The 25,110-nt window shown below is 38.2% G+C and overlaps 1 protein-coding gene across 2 annotated transcripts in view; it reads right to left on the reverse strand.

Moving 5' to 3' along the window:
• Positions 1-21,715, reverse strand: part of SPINK5 (serine peptidase inhibitor Kazal type 5) — a 68,845-nt gene extending 47,130 nt beyond the window's left edge. For both annotated transcript variants that reach the window (XM_058677456.1, XM_058677455.1), the window contains exons 1-7: positions 21,527-21,715; positions 20,305-20,330; positions 15,079-15,206; positions 12,953-13,016; positions 4,076-4,200; positions 2,723-2,786; positions 1,352-1,479 (exon numbers count right to left, since the gene is read on the reverse strand). In XM_058677456.1, coding sequence (XP_058533439.1) covers positions 1,352-1,479; positions 2,723-2,786; positions 4,076-4,200; positions 12,953-13,016; positions 15,079-15,206; positions 20,305-20,330; positions 21,527-21,581 — 590 coding nt within the window. In that variant the 5' untranslated portion in view covers positions 21,582-21,715. The remainder of the gene's footprint in view (positions 1-1,351; positions 1,480-2,722; positions 2,787-4,075; positions 4,201-12,952; positions 13,017-15,078; positions 15,207-20,304; positions 20,331-21,526) is intronic.
• Between the last annotated feature and the right edge of the window lie 3,395 nt (positions 21,716-25,110).

Here is a 25,110-nt window from a genome sequence, read left to right on the forward strand (position 1 = left end):
AAACAGCAACATGTGGCCTCTCAACCATTCTATCAAACACCTGCCTCTGACTGCTGAACTTTTCTAAAGTTGGGCCCACTGGTTAGGTCTTTGCCTTGCATGTACCAGGATCCCATATAGGCAGCTGTTCTACTTCCCTACCAGTTCCCTGCTGGTAGCCTAGGAAAGCAGTAGAGGATGGTTCAAAGCCTTGGGATCCTGCACCCATGTGGGAGACCCAGAAAAAGCTCCTGGCTTCTGGCTTCAGATTGGCTCAGCTCTGACCTTTGGGGCCACTTCAGGAGTGAACCAGCAGACAGAAAATCTTTCTCTTTCTTTTCTTCTCTCTGTATATCTGCCTTACCAATAAGAATAAATAAATCTTTTAAAAAATTGTAATGTGTTTGCCTTTTTGAAAAGTATAGAGCTAAATTTGACCCAAACTTCCAAACCCTCTTACATCAGTTACCAGATTACAATCTCCAGTGGAGTCACACATGGCCATCTCAGCTCTACTGAGGAAGGAACTATGAGTCAGAAGGAACTATGAGTCTTTTTAAGCTACAGTTTGAAAAGCAACAGAAAACCACAGCATTAAGGCAGGTTTGAACACTGAAAGGGCATGCCTCCCAGATAAGAAAGTGAAAATCAGGTGGATTTCCTGTCTGGATACCTGCTATAATGACTGTTTTATAAACCTGACAGGACATGCTCCTCAATTCTGTGATGGCAAACTGTAATTCTGAAGGCAGGGATGGAGTTTATCAATATGTTAAATCTTTTTCTATCCTGATCTCGAAGTTCCAGTGATGTGAATACAACACATTAAGGTTCGTTGACTCATGGATTTGAGTCTACACCTTGTTACACAGCCAGAATAGGAAAAGTAAACAGGATCTTCCATATGAGTTTTCAACTACAACAGCAGTGCCAGGCACTCAGAGCGCAGTTAATCCAACAGTTCTTCCCTCTCAGAATATTCCTTTATGGAAATAATTGATTCAAACATACAGCACTTTTACTATTTTCAATAGACTGTGATTATACAAATTCTCTACATAAGCCCAAATGACACAATACTGCCCAACAAATGACCCAGATTATTCTAGATTAAAATGCCTTCTGAGAGATAATATACTTTATACTGTGTGATTTCAAGGTATTATAATCTTAAAAAAAACTTAGAAGTTTCAAATCAACATTTCTCCTCTTAAGAACTTGTAGCTAAAAAAAAAGAAATCCTTCTGAGAGTACTTTTATTAAGACCAATAATTGCATCATTCATGAAAAGGGCTTCTTTATCTATGGAGTGGTCCTGAGGACAGCAATCAAGTGCATCCTTGCAGGTCCACTTGGGGGTGATGATACTCACAAGAGCTCCGCACACATGGCACACTTATTGCCATGTGTCCTCCCATCAGGACCCAGAACTGGATCATTTTCCCTTGTGCATCCAAGTCGTCCATCCTTCACATATGCCCGAAAATCACTGCAAACATCCTAAAGAACAGGCAGAAGAACCTGGCATTCACATCTTTCTTGTAATGATTACAACAGTGTCTTCCCAAAGTTTACATAACTTAGCACATCTGACACCGTGATGGATGGGCTTTAGCCACCTGTAAGAGTCACAGAGGCGCGAACCTTGTACATGCAGTTTAATAAGTACTCTACAATTCACACGGTTAAGAATGCAGCTCCTTTACTCATTCATTTATTCATCAACTTCTCATGCACTAGAATTCAGGTAGGGCAGAATTTTTGCCTTCAGTTGACCACAATCTCTTAGGTAACACAGAAAAGACATTGAAAGTAGGGTGTGCTAAGCTCCTTCCCAGATCATAAAGGCAGCAGACCTTGAAAATTAGGAAAACTTTTCAGCTAGAACAAGTGTGACATGTGTAAGACACGGTCTTCAGTCTATGACCATCATAAACTCAGACTTATCGCATAGAATGAAGCCACTCAGTTCAAATTTCATTCAGTCTAAGTACTTTGCCTAAGATCTCCTGAAACTGAGTAACAGTGTTGGGGTTTACTTTTAGGTTAAATCAGTCTCCTATTGATTTCTTTGTTTAGACAAAGACACTTTAATTATATATACATATATATATATGTATATATATATACATATATACATACATACATACAAGAAAAAGATCATTACGTCTTTACAAATGAGTCTTATTTATAGTGCAAAGTCAAACCAGAGCTCAAACATCTAAGCACCAAAGTAACTTGGTCTAGGTTTTGGAACTGTCAATTGCTTTTGCATTTAACTTTCATTATTCCATTTCAAGTGAAGGAAGACTTTTTTCCTTCCTGGGCCAGTGCTGTGATGCAGTAGTTTAAGCGGTTGCTTTTGACACCAGCATTCCACATTAAAGTGTTGGTCAAGCCCCAGCTACTCTACTTTCCATCCAGCTCTCTGCTTATGTGTCTGGGAAGGCAAAAGATGATGGTTCAAGCACATCTGTCCTGCCACCCATGTGGGAGAGCAGGTTAGGATTCTTGGCTCTTGGCTTCAGCCCAGACAACCCTGGCTGTTGCAGCTAGTTGGTGAGTGAACCAGAGGAAGGATGAATCTCTCTCTCTCTGCTATAAATAAATAAAAAAAATACACACACACACACACACACACACACACACACACACACACATTGTTTCCCTCTAGGCATTCCACCTAAGAAAGAAATGGAAAGCCTCTGGCTTATCTTTGCCCTTAGCCAGTGTTTAACCTTACCTGCTTCGGATTACTGTTCTCACATTCCCCTTCATTCCTTATGCCAACTTGGGATCTGGTTTTCCTGCAATCAAAAGTTAATAGGCACAGCATTACAGATCTTACCACTACTGAAACCTGGCATCTCTCCACTGTGTTGCAATTCTCTTTCACTCTCTAAAAACAGAAGTCATAATTCATTCTTTACTTATTTTTCCTAGTGAAAGCCTATGGTTAAGACATGCATGAAGTCTAAAATAAGGAGTCAGGTTTGGAAGGCTGGTAAGACTCAGACTTGTATATGTTATTGCCAAAAAAAATAACATTCTTTTTGTTTTCGGGGGGTGGGGTGGATTCACATGAGAAAATAGGGAAATGAAGGCTTGTAACTAGGATTTTGGCACCTCCAAGGAATTTTTGCTATGCTTGCTTTTCTCATGTTAAATAAACAAATTCAAGTTTGTATTTTCTAGCATCCTACTCTTTATACGGATTACACTGGCTAATACTTTATTTTTCTCGGATAGTACATAAAGTCCTGACAGCTTGTTCAGTCTGGGAGGGCTTCAAAGCATGTGTGAAAACTTGGAAACAGAAGAGCTGCTCTCTTATTTCTAAAAAGATAAAGTGACTCACAATGACACCATCTGCATAACAATAAAACTACAATAAAAACAATGTAAAGGGAAAGCTAAGTATTTAAAATTAATAGGAGGGCCCAGCACAATGTTTCCATGGCTACATTGCAAACTTGGGATCCCTTATGAGCAGCAGTTCACTTCCTGGGTGCTGCTCCACTTCCCATCCAACTCCCTGCTTGTGGTATGGGAAAACAGTAGAGGACAGCCCAAAGCCTTGGGGCTCTGCACCCACATGGGAGAGCTGGAAGAAGCTGCTGGCTCCTGGCTTTGGATTAGTTCAGCCCTGACCTTTGTGGCCATTTGTGGAGTGTACCAGCAGATGGAAGTTCTTTTGGGAAATTGGTTAGAGAAGATAATACTTGTGAATAAGAGATCATAGATGTGCATATGTACATATACATCTACACAAAATACATATGTATGCATATAATGCAGATGTATGTGAACATACAGGTATATATGTGTGTTTATATATAATCTCCCTATCTTGCCTACTTCACAGAAACACTTCTAATCATATGATAAATTGCACACAAAATTACTCTGCAAGAAAGAGTGCCATACTATGTAACTTTCTTCTTAGCAGCCGCAAAAAAAAATATGGTATTAATAGTTTATAGATGGCTAGCTCCTATAAAATAGGTTATTATCTTAAAGACTGTAGGGAAAATGGCTTCATGTAATTGTATAAGAATAAACTCTAGGCAGCATGCCTGCCTCTGGGAATACTTACGCATTTTTGGCACACAGCTCACATCTGTTGCTATATGTCTTCCCATCTGTGCCACAAACAGCTGTATCACCGTCAGTGCAGATAAAACCCCCATCTCCTCCTTTCCTGAATTCATCACAATTCAGCTGCAGGAGACATGATCAAGGAACATCAAAATGTAAGAGAGAAAATACTGCTTAGGTATTATAAATAAGTTAACATCTTAAGCCCACAGTAATATAAATTACTGGAGGGAAAAACATTAAGATAAGTGAACTAATATAATGATAGGTTAAAATCTGGTTCAAGTATAGAGATATAATTAGGTTTTATAAGAAAAGATTGGGGTGGTGGGGAGCTCAATTGGCTAATCTTCTCCCTTCAAGTGATGGGATCCCATATGGGTGCCACTTTGTGTCCCAGCTGCTCCACTTGCCTTCCAGCTCTCTGCTTATGGCCTAGGAGAGCCTTGGAAACCTGCATCCTTGTACAAGACCGGAAGGAAGCTCCTGGTTCCTGGCTACAGATTGGCTCAGCTCCGGTCATCGCAGCCACTTGGGGAGTGAACCACCGAAGAAAGATCTTTGTCTTTCCTTCTCTCTGTAAATCTTCCTTTCCAATAAAAAAATAAAATAAAATCTTTTTTTTTTAAAAAAAATAATTTTGAGGTGATTGCAACCATTTGCTATTGAGTGAGGAAGGGCAAATCTCCTCTCTGCTATTTAGTCTACCGTTTATTTATCAAATCCTGCTTCTCTTCTCCATGAAGTGCTACTGAGGCACTGTAGATAATGGATGTGAAAGCTGTCTGTTAACTATAAACCACAGTAAGTTTTCTATTGTAACAGGCTAAGATAATAATTAAAAGTCAGATTTCTGGGTTCACAATTCTGACTTGGCCACTTACTAACTGCCTCATCTGGCAGATGACTTAATTCCTCTGTGCCTTCGTGTCCTCTGCAGAATCAATATGATTTGACAACCCTCTCACAACCACAGAGAAAGCTGTGTGTAGGAGCTAGAACCATGCCTCACACTTCATAACATTTGCCTATTGTTATTTCAACGATCTCTTGCACTGAAAACCAAGTCAAGAAAACTGATAAATCTTATAGGGATAACGATGGAAATTCTGAAATCTCTACTAATGAAAAGAGATACATTTGGGCACAAGACTGGTAAGAAAAACAAATGCAACAGGTAATAACTAATTTGTTACCCACTCACTTCACCTCTTTAAAACTCACTTTCCTCATCTAAAAAATGGTCATTCATACCCTACCTACATCCAGACTTGGGGTAGGGATCTCATGAATATTTACAAAATATTTGGCAGCTAATTATTTTGACATACAAAGACAAAGACGACACAGAGTTAACTTGAATCTAATGCCTACCCAAAGCCAAACAAGCAAAATTCTTTCCTTAGAAGATCACATTACAAAATAAATTTTTGATGTTACTATTTTCATACTAAAATATGTCAATGGTATACATGGAACATTTAGGTTATAGATCTGTGATGATCGAATATGCCTCATAAATAAAAAATAAAAACTGGATGGGTTCAAATACACACATGAACCAGATCGGATTCAGAAAGGAAAAAGAACTGAAATCAGAAAGGAAGGGAACTTCCTACTGTGTACCAGGCTTTGTACTTGACTGTGAGGAGGGCCTGAGGGAAGGATAGTCCAGGCCCAGAGAACCTCCACTGCAAAGTGTGGCTGGAGCACCAAGAAAAGGCAAAGTAATTACTGGTTTTCTTTAAAAAAATCATTTGGGAAGACAACTGAAGTATGAGGAAATAATAGTTCAAAGCAATTTGTTTGGGTCAATCACTGCTCTTCTCCCATCACCAGAACATCAACAGCAACATACTAGGTCACAGGTGTTGTCAGAATAACACGGCAGGCCCATAGCCCAGCTGGGAGGTAATGCAGGTGCAAGCATTTATTCCTCCACCTCCCTCTCCAAACTCCAAGGGGGTGGAGAATCACAACCTACAGGAAATACCTTTTATTAAAATGAACAATCTGGAAGCTCGTACTGGATTCCCTGTCAGCATTTTTTAGAGTTAAGACTTTTATACATACTATTTTCAGAAACTTATAAAGGGGAAAATATAAGCTTAATCCACTAGACTTTTTATAGAAAACACCAATCAAGAAACAAAAATTAGATATTTTCTTAGAATTTACATGAAGCAGTTTTAAAATAGAATATTTCTTGAGCCACAAAGAAAATCTTAAGTTTCAAATTATCAATGTTAGATGGCCTATGTTTTCTCATCAAAATTTATTAAAACTGAAAGAATTCAAAATAGATGAAACAATGTGAAAAGCTGACATATCAATAAATAATACTGGAGATTAAAAAACTGAAATATTTTAAAAATTAGGAGTGCGCCGAGGCACAGTGGCTAAGTTGCCTCTTGGGATATCCACATCCATTGCTTAAGAGTCTGATTGGAGTTCTGGCTATTCTGCTTCCCATTCAGCTTCCTGCTAATGTGTACATGATGGTGGCTCAAGTACCTGGGTCCTGGCCACTCATGGAAGAGACCCAGACTGAGTTCTGGGCCCCTGGCTTGGGTCTGGACCAGCTGTAGTAGGCATCCTGGGAATAAATAAGTAGATGGAGATCTATCATGTGCTACACATAATTGTATGTGCTATGCTTTTGCATGACTGGCAAAACAACAGGCTTGGTGATGGTATCACCGTAAACATGTGAGTAATGTGTTGTGCTGCATTATGACAGCAACAACATCAGTAGGTGAAAGGAATTTTTCATCCCCATTAAAACCTTTTGGAACTGTTGTATGTGCTGATTTTCCTTGGTTGAAACATTACTATGTGCACGTGTCTATGTTTAAATATTTATCATAAAAATTTCTTATATTTTGCTGCCATTGTGAATTAATACTTCAATTTCAAATTCTTTATCGCTGGCATACAGAAACTGTTATTAGTCTTACATAAGATGTTGCTATGTTCTTTAGATCTAGTGATTTTTTTGATTTCTTAGAATTATCTATGCATGATACCACAGTTTTACAATTACAGACTATTTCCTTCACAATGAGTCATTAATTAATTAGCTTTGCCTTATTGTATTGGCTAGAAACTCCAAAGATGAATAGAAATGGTTACAGTAATCGGCTCTTTCTCCGTCCTCAATCTTAAGGGAAAAATATTCACCTTAAATGTGATTAGCTGTAGACTTTTCATCAATACTTTTTATTAGACCAAGACTCTCACATGAGTTGCACAGACCCAGTTACTCTGAACTGGCAAGAAGCTGCAGTCCAGAGCCAGAGCGAGGACTTGAATCCAGGTATTCTGATGTGGAATACGTGCCTCTTAATCAGCACCTTAACCATTCAGCTAAGTATCTGCCCCATTAGAGTAGGCTGAGAAGTGTCTCTGTTTCCTAAGTGAATCTAAAAACGATTGGTGTAAATAAAAAGGATTGCAGGGCCTATTGAAGTGTATCACAAAATGATAATGATAATAGAAAAGAAGGATTGATATTAGTTTTTCTATCAGTGAAGTCATCTAGGGTTGAATTTTTAAAATTTAATTACTGATTTAATTTATTCACTATAGATATATTCTGATTTTCTGTTGCTTTTGGAGTCAGTATTTTGTAGCTTGATTATTTCTAAGAATTTTTCAATTTTATCCTTGTTACCTAATTTGTTATGTTGGCACTGTTCATAATGTTCATATACAGATTTTATAATTATTCTGAAGTATTTCACCCCAGATTTTGCTAATTATTGTCTTCTCATTTTTTCTTGTTCTTAGTTAAGTAAAAGTTTCGTAAACTTTGTCATTTTTAAATGAATCAACTTGGTTTATTTTTTGTTTGAGATATTATTCAATTTTTTCTAATTGTATTATGACCTCTTTGCTTACTTTGCATTTACCTTGCTCTCCTTTTTTAAAGTTTCTTAAAGTGGGAATTTAAATGGTTTGATCTGAGAGACTGGCACTGTAGTGCAGTGGGTTACGCTACGGTTTGTAATGACAGCATCCCCTATCACCTCACATACTCAAACACCAGCCCTCCTGCTTCCCACCCAGTGTCCTGCTAATGCGCTTGGGAAGGCAGTGGAAGATGAAACAAATACTTGGACCTTTGCCAGCCAAGGGGGAGAAACACAGGTATTGTTGCCATAGTTGGGGGAGGTTGGAAGGATGTGTGGACCAGTGCATGAAAGATCTTCAGTTCCTTCTTCTGTTTTTATATATTCATTTTTTTAAGATTTTATTATTTATTATTGGAAAGGCGGATATACAGAGAGGAGGAGAGACAGAGAGGAAGATCTTCCATCCGATGATTCACTCCCCAAGTGAGCCGCAACGGGCCGGCACGTGCCAATCCGATGCCGGGACCAGGAACCTCTTCCAGGTCTCCCACACGGGTGCAGGGTCCCAAAGCTTTGGGCCGTCCTTGACTGCTTTCCCAGGCCACAAGCAGGGAGCTGGATGGGAAGTGGAGCTGCCAGGATTAGAACCGGCGCCCATATGGGATCCCGGGGCTTTCAAGGCAAGGACTTTAGCCGTTAGCCCACGCCGCCGGGCCCTATATATTCATTTATACATGTAATTTTAGTGACTTCTCTAGTAATTACAATATGCACTTTATCACGAACTCTACTAGATGAAATACATAAATCTGGTAAAACACAGAAATTCTATATATCCTGTTTTTTGTATTATTGTCAGATGTGTTATATCTATGCACCAAATGAAAGAACATTACACTTACTGCCTTACAGAATGTCTTTAGGAGAAATTAGGAGAAAATTTTTAAAATTTATTTATAGACTGTATCAACCCATACTTTCAATATTTCTAACACTTTTTTTTGTAGTTCCAAACTACTGTTAATCAAAAGCTGCTGATTAACTACTTTTAGAGAAATGACTTCTTTTATTATTTGTAAACCAGTTAATAAAAAGTCTCTCAGATTATTAATATGGAAATATATTTTGCCTTAATTTTTGTAGGATACTTTTGGAGCAAACAGTATTAGTTCTTTTTTTTTAAAATCTTCCAACACGTCATGCATTCATTCCATTGCTGCCTTGTGTTCATTAGATGAGAAATCAATCTATATAAAGTTTATAGTCATTTTTTCTTGTAACCTCAAAATTTTGTTTTTAAAAGACTTATTTATTTTTAATTGGAAAAGCAGATATACAGAGAGGAGAGACAGAGAGGAAGATCTTCCATCTGATGGTTCACTTCCCAAGCGGCCGCAATGGCTGGAGCTGAGCCAATCTGAAGCCAGGAGCTTATTCCAGGTCTCCACGGGGGTGCAGGGCCCCAAAGTCTTGGGCCATCCTCGATTGCTTTCCCAGGCCACAGGCAGGGAGCTGGATGGGAAGTGGGGCAGCCGGGATTAGAACCGGTGTCCATATGGGATCCCGGGTGTTCAAGGCGAGGACCTTAACTGTGCCGAGCCCTTGTTTGCATTTTGATTTTAACACTTTCTGCTGAATATGTCGATTGTGTATCTTTTTGTATTTATACTGTTTGGGACTTGTTGGACTTCTTAAATGGTCATAGTTTAAAAATTAAATCTGAGGGGGCCCGGCAGCGTGGCCTGGCAGCTAAAAGTACAAGATGGCACAAATCCTTGGGATCCAGTGCCCACATAGCAGACCCGGAAGAAGCTCCCAGCATTAGCCTGGCCCTGTCCTAACTATTTACAGCCATCTGGGGAGTGAACAGGGATCCAAGATCTCTCTCTCTATCTGGCTCTCTCTTTTCTGTGTACTTCTTTAAAAAAAATAAACTAAACACAAAACATTTTTAAATGATTCCTTTTAATAGAGAAAATGGAAGAACAGGAAGGAGTTTTGATTTTTTTATCATCACTACTATTAAGTAAGGTACTGTACTTTAGTTCAAAAGAAACAGTGCTACAGAAATAAAGGATTGTAGATATTAAAAGGAAATCATAAGAATCTCATTACATGCAGGTTATGTAATCATCTGCCAAGAAAAAAGCAACAGAATCAACAAGCTACCAGAATTAAGACAAAGTATCAGAAAGTAGCTTAATAGGATAAGCAGAAATCAAAAGAATTTCCCTAAAGGAACAGAAACTAGACAGTAATATAAAAACATTCAAACTAGCAATAAAATTCTACATTTTAGGCATTATCAGATATTCTAAAAATGTGAAAATATTTTACAAATCTCATAAGTTATGTGAATTAATAAAATAATATGTGTTCTTGAGTTTGGTCAGCTAATATTTAGGAGATTGTTTACCAAAATTACTTTATAAATACTTCATCTCTCTAATAAAATTGGGTTTCCAAATTCAAGTTGAATTTTAGTAACCTCATTGTTTTTTGTTTCTCATACGTAAACAGAAACTCTATGTATAAAGCCAATTTTAATAACATTTTCTAAGAAAGGGAGGCATGCCTTACTACTTACTAAGGCAGTTTAACCCATCTAAAAGAACAGGAAAAGTATACACACATATATATTTTGACATACACTGAATATTTTATAAAACTGGCTTTCAAAATCATGAGAAATATTAGATGAATTAATTAAGCATTTTTAAAACAAAAGATCGAAATGGAGACCAGAGTGATAAAGAAATGTTGTAGAGTCTAATTTGAACTTTACTTTAAAGGCAGTCCCAACAAGGTTTGCTGATGGTGTGAATACTAGGACTTGAGGGATAAAGAAAGTTGTACTGATGAAAAAGTTGAGAAAGAGAAGATGTCTCTATAAAGAAAATTCTTGACTAAGTAAAGCACTTTATCCTCAGAGTTGATTCCTGAAGGGTTGATTTTTGATGAGAGAAATCTAAGGAGAGAAAGTGAGTATATTCTTTTCTTTGGATGTAGAGCATAAAATGACAATATAATTGCAAGAATCCATCAAACAAAAACAAGTACCAACCTAGATATATGTTACTGGAAAAGTACACAGTAAGATACTAACTCCTTTAGCTCACAGGTAGTTGTTTCCTAGGCAGAAACCATATGCCTGTGTTTATTTTACCTAGAGGTAATAGTCATTACTCAGATATAAAACATGATATAGGTATAATATTCTAATATTCCTTAGTGTTATTTCTTAAAAATCCTACTTGGTAAAATCTAGTAAATTTGTTTTCCACCATAGAAATTTTTTACTTGCAATATTTTAAAATATTCACTTTGCTAAGTCTGGAATGTGGTGCATGTGTGAGAATATTTTCCACTTGGGTGTATTTTATATTTTTAAACATCACTGATTTGTTGGTTTTTAGAGAAAAGAGGAAGAGGAGAAGAAGAAATCCCTTGGCATGTGAGAAACAAAAGTAGAATTAGGGCCCGGTGGCGTAGCCTAGTGGCCAAAGTCCTCGCCTTGAAAGCCCAGGGATCCCACATGGGTGCCGGTTCTAATCCCGGCAGCTCCACTTCCCGTCCAGACCCCTGCTTGTGGCCTGGGAAAGCAGTTGAGGACGGCCCAAAGCCTTGGGTTCCTGCACCCGTGTGGGAGACCTGGAGGAGGTTCCTGGTTCCTGGCTTTGGATCGGCGCAGCACCGGCCGTTGCGCTCACTTGGGGAGTGAACCATCAGATGGAAGATCTTCCTCTCTGTCTCTCCTCCTCTCTGTATATCCGCCTTTCCAATAAAAATAAATAAGTCTTTAAAAAAAAGTAGAATTAAAAGTTGCCACTGAACCTTTCCAATCCTCATAGGTTTCTAGAGCATATAGAAGTAGCTTCCTTTAGTTACACATAAAGGATGGGCAGTTATTGGTCCGTTGGGTGGGGACCATTGTTATTGTGTTAAAAGTGAGACTGGTTAAGCCAAAGAATTTAGTCTGTGTTTACTTCGCAGGCCGAGGTTCTCAGACATACCTGCGTAACACGGCCAAGGAAGATGGCAGCTTGGTTAGAACAGAGGTAATTGTCATAAGTAATTAGGGTGTGTCTGCCCTGACTGATCATTTTAATTATGTGTCAGGATGAGGAGAGAAAGAAAGAAGGAAGAAACTAGAAGAGAAATCACACAGGACTGGAGTGCCGGGAGCAGCTGACACAAGGGCTGTTGACTGCCTCAGTTAGCTGAGCAGTCATGAGATAATGGGGGTGAGAAATTTCCACCAATCTGGATCCGCAGTATTTATTTTCTTGACTTTTAAAAAAAACATTTTTATATTAATTAAATACTTATAAAGTTAAATGATTATGTGGTGGGCTAAGTCTGAGCAGTTTCTCTATTTCCTCTAACTTAATATTTAAATTTTTTTTTAACAAATATTGTTCTTCAAAAAGATATCTGTTCTCCAAGTCCCAACTGAAAAATATTAGATGTAGGGAAACAATTCTAGCTGGATTCAGAAAACCCTTGAGATATTAGAAAAGACATGCAGTAGGAAGCAAAGGGAGGAAGGAGTTGATAGAGTTAGTGCCGACAACACAAAATTACACTGAAGACAACTTGTTCCTCATCTGATCTACAATCCATGGGACAGATGGAAAATTGACACTAGGAGACACACAAAATGCTCAAGTTGCATAGACAATAATAATTTTGAATAGAACTTTCTTCTGTGTCCCAGGAAAGCTTACTGGAGGTAGGACAAGAAGAATGAGAATTGGTCATGGAAAATAGACAGCGTACTGACCCACCTCTAAGCATCTGTCAGTGCCCAGAATATTTTCAGAGAGTCAGCTCATGGGCTGGGCCAAAAGACAAGATATACCAGATATTTAGCCCACCCCTGGACTAAGCCAGGTTCCCTCCCTTGAAAGTAGCTCGCTTCAAAACAGGCATAACCCTGCAATTGGGAAATAGGTAACTCCACATAGAATAAAACATCACTCCAAAAGCAAAAATGACAGGTTGATGCCAGATACTCTCACCTCTGCTGGGGCTGTGGCTCTTGTTAAATGCCTGGCCTTTCTCTGAGACACCACTTCTTTTTCCCTAGAAGAGAATAAAGAATATAAGATAACTAAGACATTGTTTGAGTAGCTTTTAAAAATAAGAGTTTATGTAATAAGCAATTTTGACCCTTTCCTAGACAAGTCTGGCATGTCATCAGTAGATATATAACTAGAAATAGGCATGGTAGCACAAATGTTCCTGCAGTACTGAAACATATCTCAGACATGGAATATAATTGACAAGAATCTTTACCTTTACCCGAAAACCTTCAATACATCCAACACTCAGATGGTTACTGATTCTAAAAGCTGCCCATGGTATTGTGTATATACAGCCTTTCAAAGACCATATTTACAATAAGAAAAATCTATCTTCCTGTATTATTAGTCTTGATTCCAACCCCCATCACCCCATGAGGCAAATCAATGGCCATTCCCACATCTCTGCCTTTGGCATACTGAACATAGCTTGTATGTCCACCACTCTTTCCTAAGAAACAAAGCTTATTCCAACATAATTTATGTAGGCAACAAAAAAACAATAAATGAGTTGGTCTAGAGTAAACGTTTTGTGAGTCTCAAGTACTTCACTTTTGCTGAGTCTTATTTTTCAATACATGTAACTATAATCACAATTTTAGTTTTCCTACTAAAGTATTTGATGTAACAAGATGGAACTTTTTTGGCAAATAATATTTTTATTTTCTTTTTAAGAGCATAAGAAAGGATTATTCAGCTGTGTCTGGGGCTTCTCCCATCCTCAACCTGGCTCTGGTTTACACTTCATATTCCCACAGTCTCTTTATTAGAAGCGGTAATTACAATCAGAGCTTCATTATTCCAGTATTATTGAACATGTCAAATTAAATCACCTCACACATACCAACCCAGTATTTAAAAAGCCAATTACATATAGCAACTTGTTTTAAAGGAATAAGGTTAGATTTGGCTAGGGATTGGGCTGAAACTATTGACAGTGCTCATACACTTGTGGTGACCTCTCCGTTCAAAAACAAAGTAGAATAGTCTAGTTGAAGATCTGCAACTGGTAACTCAAGCTGCTATTTACCTGTGAGGTATTAACGGAGAGAAATGGAGTTAACCAGTATGTTTCTATGATACTGATTCTGAGACACAAGGTGTTGAAAGTTACAGTCAGCAGGTTGGTTCACTTCATCCTGGCCTAATTCCATATATCTGAAGACACTGGCAACTCACACAAGCAGAAGGTGTTTTGCTTCAGACCTGCTGCTGGGTGGCTGCCAGAGAAGAGTGTGGCATACTTCTCAGAGGAGCTCCACAGCACTACAACACAATCAGGTTCCAACAGGTCTAAGCAATCTGACTTTCGTTCTTATTATTTTTTTTAATCTCCAGAGCCAGGAAGTCCAAAGGTCTTTCTCAAAAGATCACAGATTGTTATATTAGGTATGATGAATTTTCAGAAAGTTCACAGAAAATGCCTACTGAGACAAAAACTATAAATGGATTTAAAATTTCTCATAACAAAATAAGTATTTTTAAAGATTTATTTTCATTTATATGAAAGACAATTTGAGGGAGAAAGAAAAAAAAAACCAGATCTTTCACCTGCTGGTCCACTACCCAAAATTGGCACAACAGCTGGGGCTAGCAAGGCCAAGTCCAGGAGACAGGAATTTCATCCAGGTCTCCCACACGGGTAACAGGGAACTAATCATATGGGCCATCTTTTGCTGCTTTCCAAGATAGATTAGCAGGGAACTGGATCAGAAGCAGAGCAAAGACTCAAACTGACACTTCAATATGGGATGCCAGAATCACAGGTAGTGGCATAACCCACCGTGCCACATACTGATCCCAACAGTTTTATATGTTACATGAACTTTTTGGAATGCTCCTGTATTAATCTGGAGCTTTTCAGACGCTGCTCAAATCCTATTACAGAAGTTATTCAAATCTCTACAAATGGCAGTAATTATCCAAATGTATCTGATGGAAAGTGTCAAAACTCTTGAAAACATTTTTTATTTTACCATTTAGATTTAGAAAATGCATTTGAAAGAAAAGAAACACATTTATTAGTTTGGAACTCAAATAGTTGAAGAAGAAGCACTACTCACAAGATCATTTTGCACGTGGCACATTTGTTGATGAATGTTATCCAGTCAGGGCTTTGAAAAAGTTTTTCATCTTGGGGACAGAACAACTTCCCATTTTTCATCAGTACTCGAAACTTATTGCATGTTTCCTGAGGATAAGACAAAAAAGATGCTGTGTTTCCTGAAACTTCATTGAAAGAAGTCTTCCTTCCAAGAATTCCCTTGAGTAATACTTCTTTTGCGGCCACTATCCCCTTTGTACTGAAAACACTCAATCGATGCAAATAACAGAAACAAAAATAATGATTTAGGATTGTCTGATGGAGATGACAGACTTAGCTAATACACCGTCATCTGCAAATCGGTGAAACAGAAGGAAACAATAAGCGAGCTGTAGCCAGAGATCTAAAGCTATATTCCCTAGTACTCACTTGTGCTCTCGGTAGCCAATCTCTCATAGGCTCTATTATACTTTCTGAAGCAGAAGATATTTTGGTGAGCGTCCTGCAATGGATTGTGACATCTGCACTCTATACAAGACTTTCAGTAAAAGTCCCAGATCCTCTGCTTCAGATCCAGCTTCTTGTTCATGCATCGTGAGGGATCAATGGCATGGGTTCCTGTCACCTCTCTGAGACCCACATGGAATTCTGACTCCTGGCTTCAGCCTGGCCCAGCCCTGGCAGTTTGGGGCTACTGTGTAATGAACCAGCAGTTGGAAGGTATCTCTCTCTCCCTCTTTAACACCAGGCATCATTGCCACCAAACGTCACTACCAGCAAAACTCAAACTTGGTAAACCCACAGAAATATTATGCTGATTTTTCAAAACTTTCCTATTTACTTTGTCTCTTCTATTACAAAAAAATTTTTTTGGTACATCTTCTGAAATAACTCTTGTTGGATTCTGTATGTTGCTGAAGGCATGCTGTGCTCTATTTGTACTGTCTTTCTGTAAATGCCGAGGACTGCACCCTACCAAGTTTAGGGAGGACAGAGGACACCATTTTGAATAACAGAATTGATGGAAAAGGCCATTTCAGTGATGTTGAAATTTTGATTCCTTTATTGTCACTCATTCAATCATGTTTTATTGAAAGCCTGCTAAAAGTCATTCAATTTTTAGGAGCTTAAAAATCAGGTTGTATTTGTGCTACCCATTAAGAGAGATCTTACATCTATTTGTTCACAGAATTGGAAATGGAGAAGCTAGGCCCCAAACCAGGCACCCATAGGAGATGATGGTACCGCAGTCAGATCTTCGTTCTTTGTGCTACAGCACCAACAGAATCTATGTGTTTTTGTTTGATTTGTTTTGATTTGATTTGATTTTGCTAAAATAACACTAAACAAGAACACTGCTTTGGGGTTTTATTTTGCTTGTTTGTTGATGCTTTTATCAGCAAATAAATAAAGCCTTTGTTGTCACAAACAGTACCATGTCCAAAGAAGTAATCCCCCTATATGTGTATTTTGTCTTCCTATACACTTATCATGATCATGTGACCAGTCAAAAATGACTACTAAGAGATTACTGTACTTTACTGGACCTAGTGCTATGGCTCAGTGGCTAAATCCTCACTTTGCAAGCACTAGGATACCCTATGGGCACTAATTAATATCCCGACTGTTCCATTTCCCATCCAGCCTCTTTTTTTGTGACCTGGGAAAGCAGCAGAGGATGGCTCAAAATCTTGGGATCCAGTACCCACATGGGAGACATGAAGGTAACCCTTGGCTCCTGGCTTTGGATCAGCACAGCTCTGGCCACTAAAGCTACTTGGTAGTGAACTAGTAAATATGATCTGCCTTTTCAATAAAAATGAACAAACTTTTCAAGGATCCATTGATATAGCAGCAAATATGACAGAAGTATCCTCTCAAATACTTCTTATAGAAGAATTTGGAACAAGGTGCCCATTCTAGCCTGCTAAAGATAGTAAGAAGTTGGGCCCAGTGCAGTAGCCTAGTGTCTAATGTCCTCGCCTTGCACATGCCAGGATCCTGTATGGGCATGGGTTCTAATCCCAGCAAACTTGCTTCCCAGTCGAAAGTCTTGAATTCCCGCACCCACATGGGAGACCCAGCAGAAGCTCCTGGCTCCTAGGTTCAGATCAGCTGAGCTCCAGCTGTTGCAGTCACTTGGGGAGTGAGTGATTGGATGGAAGATCTTCCTTTCTGTCTCTCCTTTTTCTATATCTGACTTTCCAATTAAAAAAATTTAAAAAAAAACAATAGTAAGAAGTGGTAGCACTTGAAGAATGAAGAAAGGTGAAAAATAATGAAAAAATATTTTTTAAAAGTTCTTACTAAAGTTGACTTCTAGAATAGCTCTAAGATTAGTGATGTTATCACAGTAGCACAGTGGTAATTTCTGGCACTAAACTAATGACTTGAAGTCTAGAATTTTATGCAATTGTGTAAATTACTGCTTTGCTTGCCAGATCTGACTCTGTGAAGTCCTAAAAAGTTTCTAATAGAATCTGAGAGTAGCTTGCTGTCTTTGTACTAGAAATATACGCATCCCAAGGTAGGTCTCAAGAATATAGAAAAGGAAGGATTTGTGGCAATATTGCAATGAAGCTCTAATTTATTTTGAATGGTTAATTATGAGATAGTAGCATCAATCAGAGTAATTCCTGAATCAGACTTGTCCAATATCATAATTAGATGATTGTTAAATGCCTAGAAAGACCCTCCTTTCTCCCTTCTTTTTAAACAAATGAGCATAAAGCTCAGATAGGAGGTTAAAAAACTGGTTCACTGCATTTAATTAGTTAAGATAGACTCAGTGCTCTTAGCTGTGAAATGGTCCAATATATTCTCTTCAAAAAGAGGAAAAAGGAAAAATATTGAAAGCAACAGCTGTAATTTTTTCTTTGGGAAAAATGGAGTCCTGTCTCAATGATTATAACAAAGAAGACAAACAGGAGCAGAGCTCTACCAAAAATTTATTCCTTGTCAGAAACTGATTACTTGCAGCATAATTTCCAGCCCTGGGCTTGTTTTTCTTTCCTTTTGTTATTGCTGCTACTGTTCTTGTTTCCTTCACATATCTTGGAAACCATGGAGCCTCCAGGGTGAAATTCCTCCCAGCCGCCTCACTGACTGTGACCTAGACCTTTGTCTATCCGGGACATGATGGTTAACATTTTCTGAGAGCTGGCACTGCCCGATTTCAGAGCCAGAACACCAAACAGTTTTCTTTGGGATTCGTAACAAGACTTCTGTGGTAGAAAATAGAATATAATTAAGGTTCTTTCAGATATTAAGTGCTTCTCCATGCTATTCTGGTTCATGTTAATAAATTCAACATGCTTTTAGGGTGCTATAAAGAATCTAAGCTCCTGAACTTGAGAAAAAAATCCAGTACTATAAGACTAGTTCAATAGTTTTTATTTTGGCTATCCAAAACCTATGATCTGACATACAATATACAAAGACTATTTCCAAAGAAATGGCTATTTTGTAATTTTCTCCTTTATGCCAATAAGAAACGCGGGTGGCTAAACCAATATATTTTAAAACTCTTGCTCAGTAGAGTAGTTAACAAATTTTTAAGAATCAGTGCAGTATGTATGCCATCTTCCAGAAGTCAGCACTGAATTACCATGGACTATGTAAAAGAGGATTGTGATGCCATGTACAGTGCCATTTATAAAACATCCTTCTACGTTTCAGTCTGAAACAACTAACAGATCATGTTCTCTGCTTCCCTCCAATCCAGCCCTGGTTCTACATTATCAGACACTATGCATCTTTCCTTAATTAAAAAAAAAACTTATGGGAAATACACACACTGTGATGATATCTTCTAGAACTTTCCCATTGAAAAAGGTTTTGTTTTTAAAAATCTTGGAACAATATACACAGAGAGGGCATTTTAATCATACCCCAAGAGTTCGGTGTAAACAAAATGTCATGCTTTTATTATCTTGATGTTCATGACCTGTGAGATATGTAACAGTTTTGTTATATACCTGGCACTGCATTTAAGTGTGCATTTAGTGCCATGCACAGTGGTGTGTGTCTAAACATATAGTGTGTTTGAGAGAGACAGAGAGAAACGAGACATCCTTACTAATTTTTCAAACAGATGATAAATGTAGTTTTGATAGAAATGATTTTATTTCTCAAATAAAACACCTTTCAGAATTGCTAAACTGCCTCTGTTACAGCAGGTGCCTCTGCCTGGTCTGGCGTGAGTTACAAACTCCTACATGGCTCACTCTGGCAGCTTTCAGATTCTTGGTCTGATACTATCTCCCCATGGAGAATTTCCTGAACTGCTCCATGAAGAAGTCCAACATGATAGCTCAACTGGCTAATCCTCTGCCTTCAAGTGCCAGCATCCCATATGGGTACCAGTTCATGTCCTGGTACTCTGCTTCCCATTTGTCTCCCTGTTTGTGGCCTGTGAAAGCAGTGAAGGATAGCTGAAAGCCTAGGGACCCTGCACCTGCGTCAGAGACCCTGAAGAAGCTCCTAGTTCCTGGCTTCAGACAGGCTCAGTTCAAGCTGTTGCAGCCATTTGATAATGAACCAGTGGACCAAAGGTCTTTCTCCTCACGGTTTGTCTTTGCAAAAAAAATTTTAAATTTTTAAAAAGATACTACCCTCCATTTCCAGAAATTTCTATCCAGTGTCCACTATTTTGCTTAGCACTAATTAATAGCTATTGTGCTAATGTAATATATCATATATATGTAATATATATGCTACTAATTTTCTTGTAATTTGTCATGATTTTGTTTACTTCAGAATATCTCTAGCATATCAAATAGGGTTAGCTGTAATAGATACTCAAAAAATAACTACTGTATAAAAAACATACACTGACTACATACAACACAGACTGCCCCAAAAGTCATTTTGGTTTCCTATGAGGTGTTTACAGCTTCCTCTGTGTTATGATAGCTTGATGCAGCTGTTAAACAGAGCAACAGTAGTTTGTCAGTCTGGTTATTCATTTCTGTTTGCTCTCATTGATGTCAAAGCACTCTTAAGCATAGTAGTAGCCTCTTGCTGACATCTGTCACCATCGGTTGTGTGTGTACATGTGCATGTGAGAGAGAGAAAGTGACAGAGATTCAGCTCTTGATTTATAGAGTTCGGCTTCTGTGTTTTTAACCAAAGCTTTATACCTATCAGAATACAGTTATACTATCCAAGTGAAGGTGTTGGCCACAACATTTTTTTTTCTTCAGAGTCTGGAATGAATGTAATGAACAGAAAAAGCAGGACTAACCTGATTTTCATCCTCACTGGCAGCATCTGGACAAAAATACAGAAACCAAAGTTGAAGAAATGTAAAAGAGTCCATAATTCATTTATTCATTGCAGTGTCTTGATTGTCAATAACAATATATTGTAAAGCTAAAAATTATTTTTCAATATCTTGAAATTTATCATAGTAAATAAAATGAGAGTGCTATACTGGAAGACATGTCTATGCATTCAAAAAGATCCAATCATTTAGGAACTTCCAATTACCTTGGAAAAAAACACTCATGTATTTTCTGACTACCCCCAAATATGGAATTTGCAAATGTCAGAGGAAAGTATAATAGGCTCCATATACCTGCCTAATATACAATATCAATTATAACTCATAACTTATATATAGATAAAATTGACTGCTCAAGTTACAGCAACTCTTCTTGTTACGAAAAATTAGAGAGCTGGCAAAAATTAAGACAAAATTATAGACTGTTACACTATGTCATTAACACACTCTTCCGCACCTGCACATTTAGGGCCTCATTTGTGTATAATGGTCTCACTCTCTGAGATTCTTTTAAAAAATGTAAATACTTTAGAGCAGAGTAAGTCTTGGTAATCTGTTTTCCCTTCAAAGTTTAAAGAGCTAACACAAAACCCCCACTAAACCCTCTTTTTAGGAGAAGTAGTTTCAATTCATTTAGGATTTAAAAACAGACAAAAATTAAGCTAAATAGCACTACTGCTTTAAAATAAGAAGAGGTATTGAATATTTTAAAATATTTTAGTTATATATGTAGCAATAAAATACTACAGAAAATATATTAAAAACACATAACAAATTTTAAAATACTACAGAAAATATATAATACCTAAGTTTAAAAATACATATCTGTCCATTTATATACATATATACACACACATATACATACGTACATGCAATATGAATGGATATGCTTAGTGAGGGGAAGATAAAAATCTGTTTTCAGAACTAATACAGAATCACTGAAAGAATTTCTCATGGATAAAAAAATTCAGATATTCTCAAATTAGACTATTTGCCAATTCTAAACACAGTAACCTATTATAAAGTCAGTTGTATAAATCCCCAAAACTGTGTCTGGCATAATAGCTCAGGATCACACATACTTGTATAAATATATTTTGTTGGGGAGTGAGGAGAAAAAAGTCTTTTCCCCATGGCTTTGAGGTATGTGGCAAGAGACTTGGATTACATGCAAATTGCTCACCTTGGATGAGGCAAAGAGCCAGGGTCAGAAGCATGGGCACTGTAGCTGTTTTCATGGTGAAGGTGATGTAAGTTGGCTACAAGTCTGCTCCGTGCATTGCTCAGCTGGTGCTCCCAGACTGAACTCGTACAGATGCAGCTCACTTTTTTATATACTGACACACTTATGACGTGGTGATATAACCAGTTGGTCAGGTTCACATTTGATTGACATACTACACCATTCCTTCCATCCTCCAAAGTGAAGTTGGCAGATTTGAGTAGAAAAGGTCTATTTTTATGTGTTTTCATATCTCCCACAGAAAGCAAGAGATCAGATCCCAGGACCCTACAAGAAGTTGAAAATACCCTACGTGTGGGCAAAAATTGAATTCCTCAGCCACATCAGACATATTACCTCATACACAAACAGATTCCTAGCTAGTGTAAGTGAGAGAGGAGGACAGAGAAGATGGATTGGTTGGCCTTCCAGTCTGGCACAAGTTTAAGCATTTCCACATCTACAGACGGCTGCTGACACTAACAGAACTCAGAGTTCCTGTTCCTTCCATCTGTGGATGTTCTAAAGCGTCAGAGCTCAGTGTAACAAACTCATACATATACTACAGCTGAATGATGTCAAGAGAGAACCTAGCAAAATCCCAGATTGAATTCATGGACCAGAAGGAGACTGCTCCCAAGAGCAGAGTTTAGACAGAAGAGGCAGAGCCAGTACTTGTATGACAAGTTTTGTCTTCTTCCATCTCCACACACTGCTTCACTCTTAGATGGTAGGCAGGGCAAGTTTTTAAAAACAAAGCTTTCTCAAAACTACTTAAAAAATGCTAAGTTGCAAGAATATTTTAAATCCTAAAACTAACCTTTAAATTCTAACCAAGCAACATAAACATTACTCAATTTAGCTTTCCTTAGCCCAAGAATATCTACTGTTCAAAAAATTTTGTTTTTTTCCCCAAATTAACTCTATTCCAGTGTTGTCCCATAGTTTAGAGTCACAAGGAAAGAAGCAAACTATAATAAAACCTATGTAGTAACCTTTTCTTCCTAGGGCTTCCCCCATTCTCTTAGCCATCATTCTCATCTCCAGACCTATTTCACCCTATCAGCTTGTGAAAGCTCCTGAACAACAATACCGAGAGGACGGGGGCCAGAGCCAATCCATCGATTCAACTGCTTCCAGGGTCACCACATCCACAGATGTAAATTTCTGGAGTTTACATAATTGAACACACTTTCATGATTATCCCTTCAGAATAATGCTAATATTGTGAGAACTAATGAAGTGAGAATGTGTTCTTTTTTCCCAGAAAATAATTTATTTCTTAAAGAAATGTAATAATTAAAAGCTGGCATTGTGGATAAAGCTATATCCTGCAGCACAGGCATCCTATTTGGGGGTTAGTTTGTGTCCCTGATGCTGTACTACTCATCCAGATCCCTGCTAATAGTCTAGGAAAGCAGCAGAGAATGACCCAAGTACTTGACTATCTGCCACTCCTATGAGAGACCCAGAAGAAGCTGCTGTGTCCTGGGTTTGGCCTGGCCCACCCTGGCTATTGGGTCCATCTGGGGAGTGAACCAGTGGTTGGAAAATCTGTCTCTTTCTCTGTGTATAACTCTGGTTTTCAAGTAAATAAATATTTTACGAATAAATAGAGAAGACACAGAATCACGGTCTATCACTTAATGGGAAAAAAGAATGATACAACCACTCAGGAAATACTTTCACGCAAGAAAGATTTATTTATGTATTTGAAAGAGCTTAGAGTTTGGATTGTTAGAGAGTTAGACAAAATGAATCTTCCATCCACTGGTTCACCCAGATGGACACATCCATCAGCATTTTGCCAGGACCTCCAAACAGGTCTCCCACATGGGAGGCAGGAGCTCCAATACGTGGGCCTTCTTCCACTTATTTCCCAGACCATTAGTAGGGAGTTAGATCAGAAACAAACTGGCACCCATGTAGGATGCCAGCATCTCAGATGGCAACTTTTCCCAATATTCCATGATGCTGCCAGGAAATACATTTCCAATCTTGTCTTTTCAACTACACAGCACAATGGAAAAGAATTTGATGATGCAGCATGGCAGGTTTAGTTCATCTTTCTTCCTATTCTTTCTCTTTCCTTCCTCCCTTCCTTTCATCCATCCATTCATCCTTCCCTACCTCCCTTTCCTTTCCTACATCCTTTTCCTTTCCTTCCTTTCAAATTAGAGAAATAGAGAAAGTGAGAACAAAAGCTTGAGAGACAGAGACAGACAGACAGACAGAGAGAGGTTCACTTCTCGGTTACTCACAATGGTGGAAACTGGGTTAGCATGAAGTCAGCAGCCAGGAGGCAGGAACTCAATTACCCAGATCTCCCATGTAAGTGACAGGAATAAACACTACCACTGTTACCTTCCAGATCTTTATGAACTGAGAACAGAACTGGGACTTGAATCCAGGCAGTAAGAAATGTGGGCATCTCAATTGTGTCTTGACTCCTATAACCAAACACTGACCCAAGGATCCCAAAATTGACTCACCGATTACTATTTATGTTGATTTGAACGATTCGCTTATTTTCCCCAAGCCTCAGTCAGCTAATATGTAAAACAGACATGATTATATTTACATTATACAACTTTAAAGAAGTAATTCATGTGTGTATGTGTGTTTGTCTGTGCATGTTTGCCATGTTTACAACAATACCAAACAATCACTTCTCGGCCTTTTGGCTAAGATCAAGTGTAGAACAATACCAAATAAGTGTAATAAATTTCATAGTTAATGACATCTGAGCTTTTGATTTTATGCCCTTATAATGACATGGCTAACCTGGATAATTTCTAAGATTGCAAGCAAAGTCAACATTTCTGGAACATGGATCTTATAAGTTATTCAGAATAAAATAACGTTTTCATTATGTTTTGAAATTAAATTAAAGCAGGAAAACAGACTCTAGTTTTTTCGTTTCATAACTGTATTCTAAATTAGAATGCCTAAAACAAATCAGCACATCAATTGTGGAAAAAACTATCAAGTCATAGCTGTATTTCAGTCATCGATTATACCTTCTCTCTATAAAAATCCCATCTAAATACTGACATCGCAATATTAATTTTTAAAGATTTATTTTTATTTGTTTGCATTGGAAATTCAGAGATACAGAGAGGAGGAGAGACAGAAAATCTTCCATCTGTTGATGCACTCCCCAAGTGGCCACAATGGCCGGAGCTGTGCCGATTTGAAGCCAGCAGCCCTGAGCCTCCTCTGAATCTCCCATGCATGTGCAGGGTCTCAAGGCTTTGGGCCATCCTTGACTACTTTCCCAGGCTACAGGAAGGAAGCTGGATGGGAAGCAGGGTTGCCAGGACTAGAACTTGTGTCCATATGGGGTCCTGAAGCATGCAAGGCAAGGACTTTAGCCACTAGGCTACTGCACTTCTTAAATGTTCATCAGCCCTTTCAAAACATATGAACTGAGTTCCAATCATACACTCCATTACAGGTGGCATGAAAGTTAAATACCTAACAATAGAATTGGTGACTGCGTAAAATGCTCTGGTGATCCCAAATCTAACCCAGATGGGTAGTAT

This window comes from Ochotona princeps, chromosome 19, assembly GCF_030435755.1.
Source record: "Ochotona princeps isolate mOchPri1 chromosome 19, mOchPri1.hap1, whole genome shotgun sequence".
Classification (NCBI taxonomy): Eukaryota; Metazoa; Chordata; class Mammalia; order Lagomorpha; family Ochotonidae; genus Ochotona; species Ochotona princeps.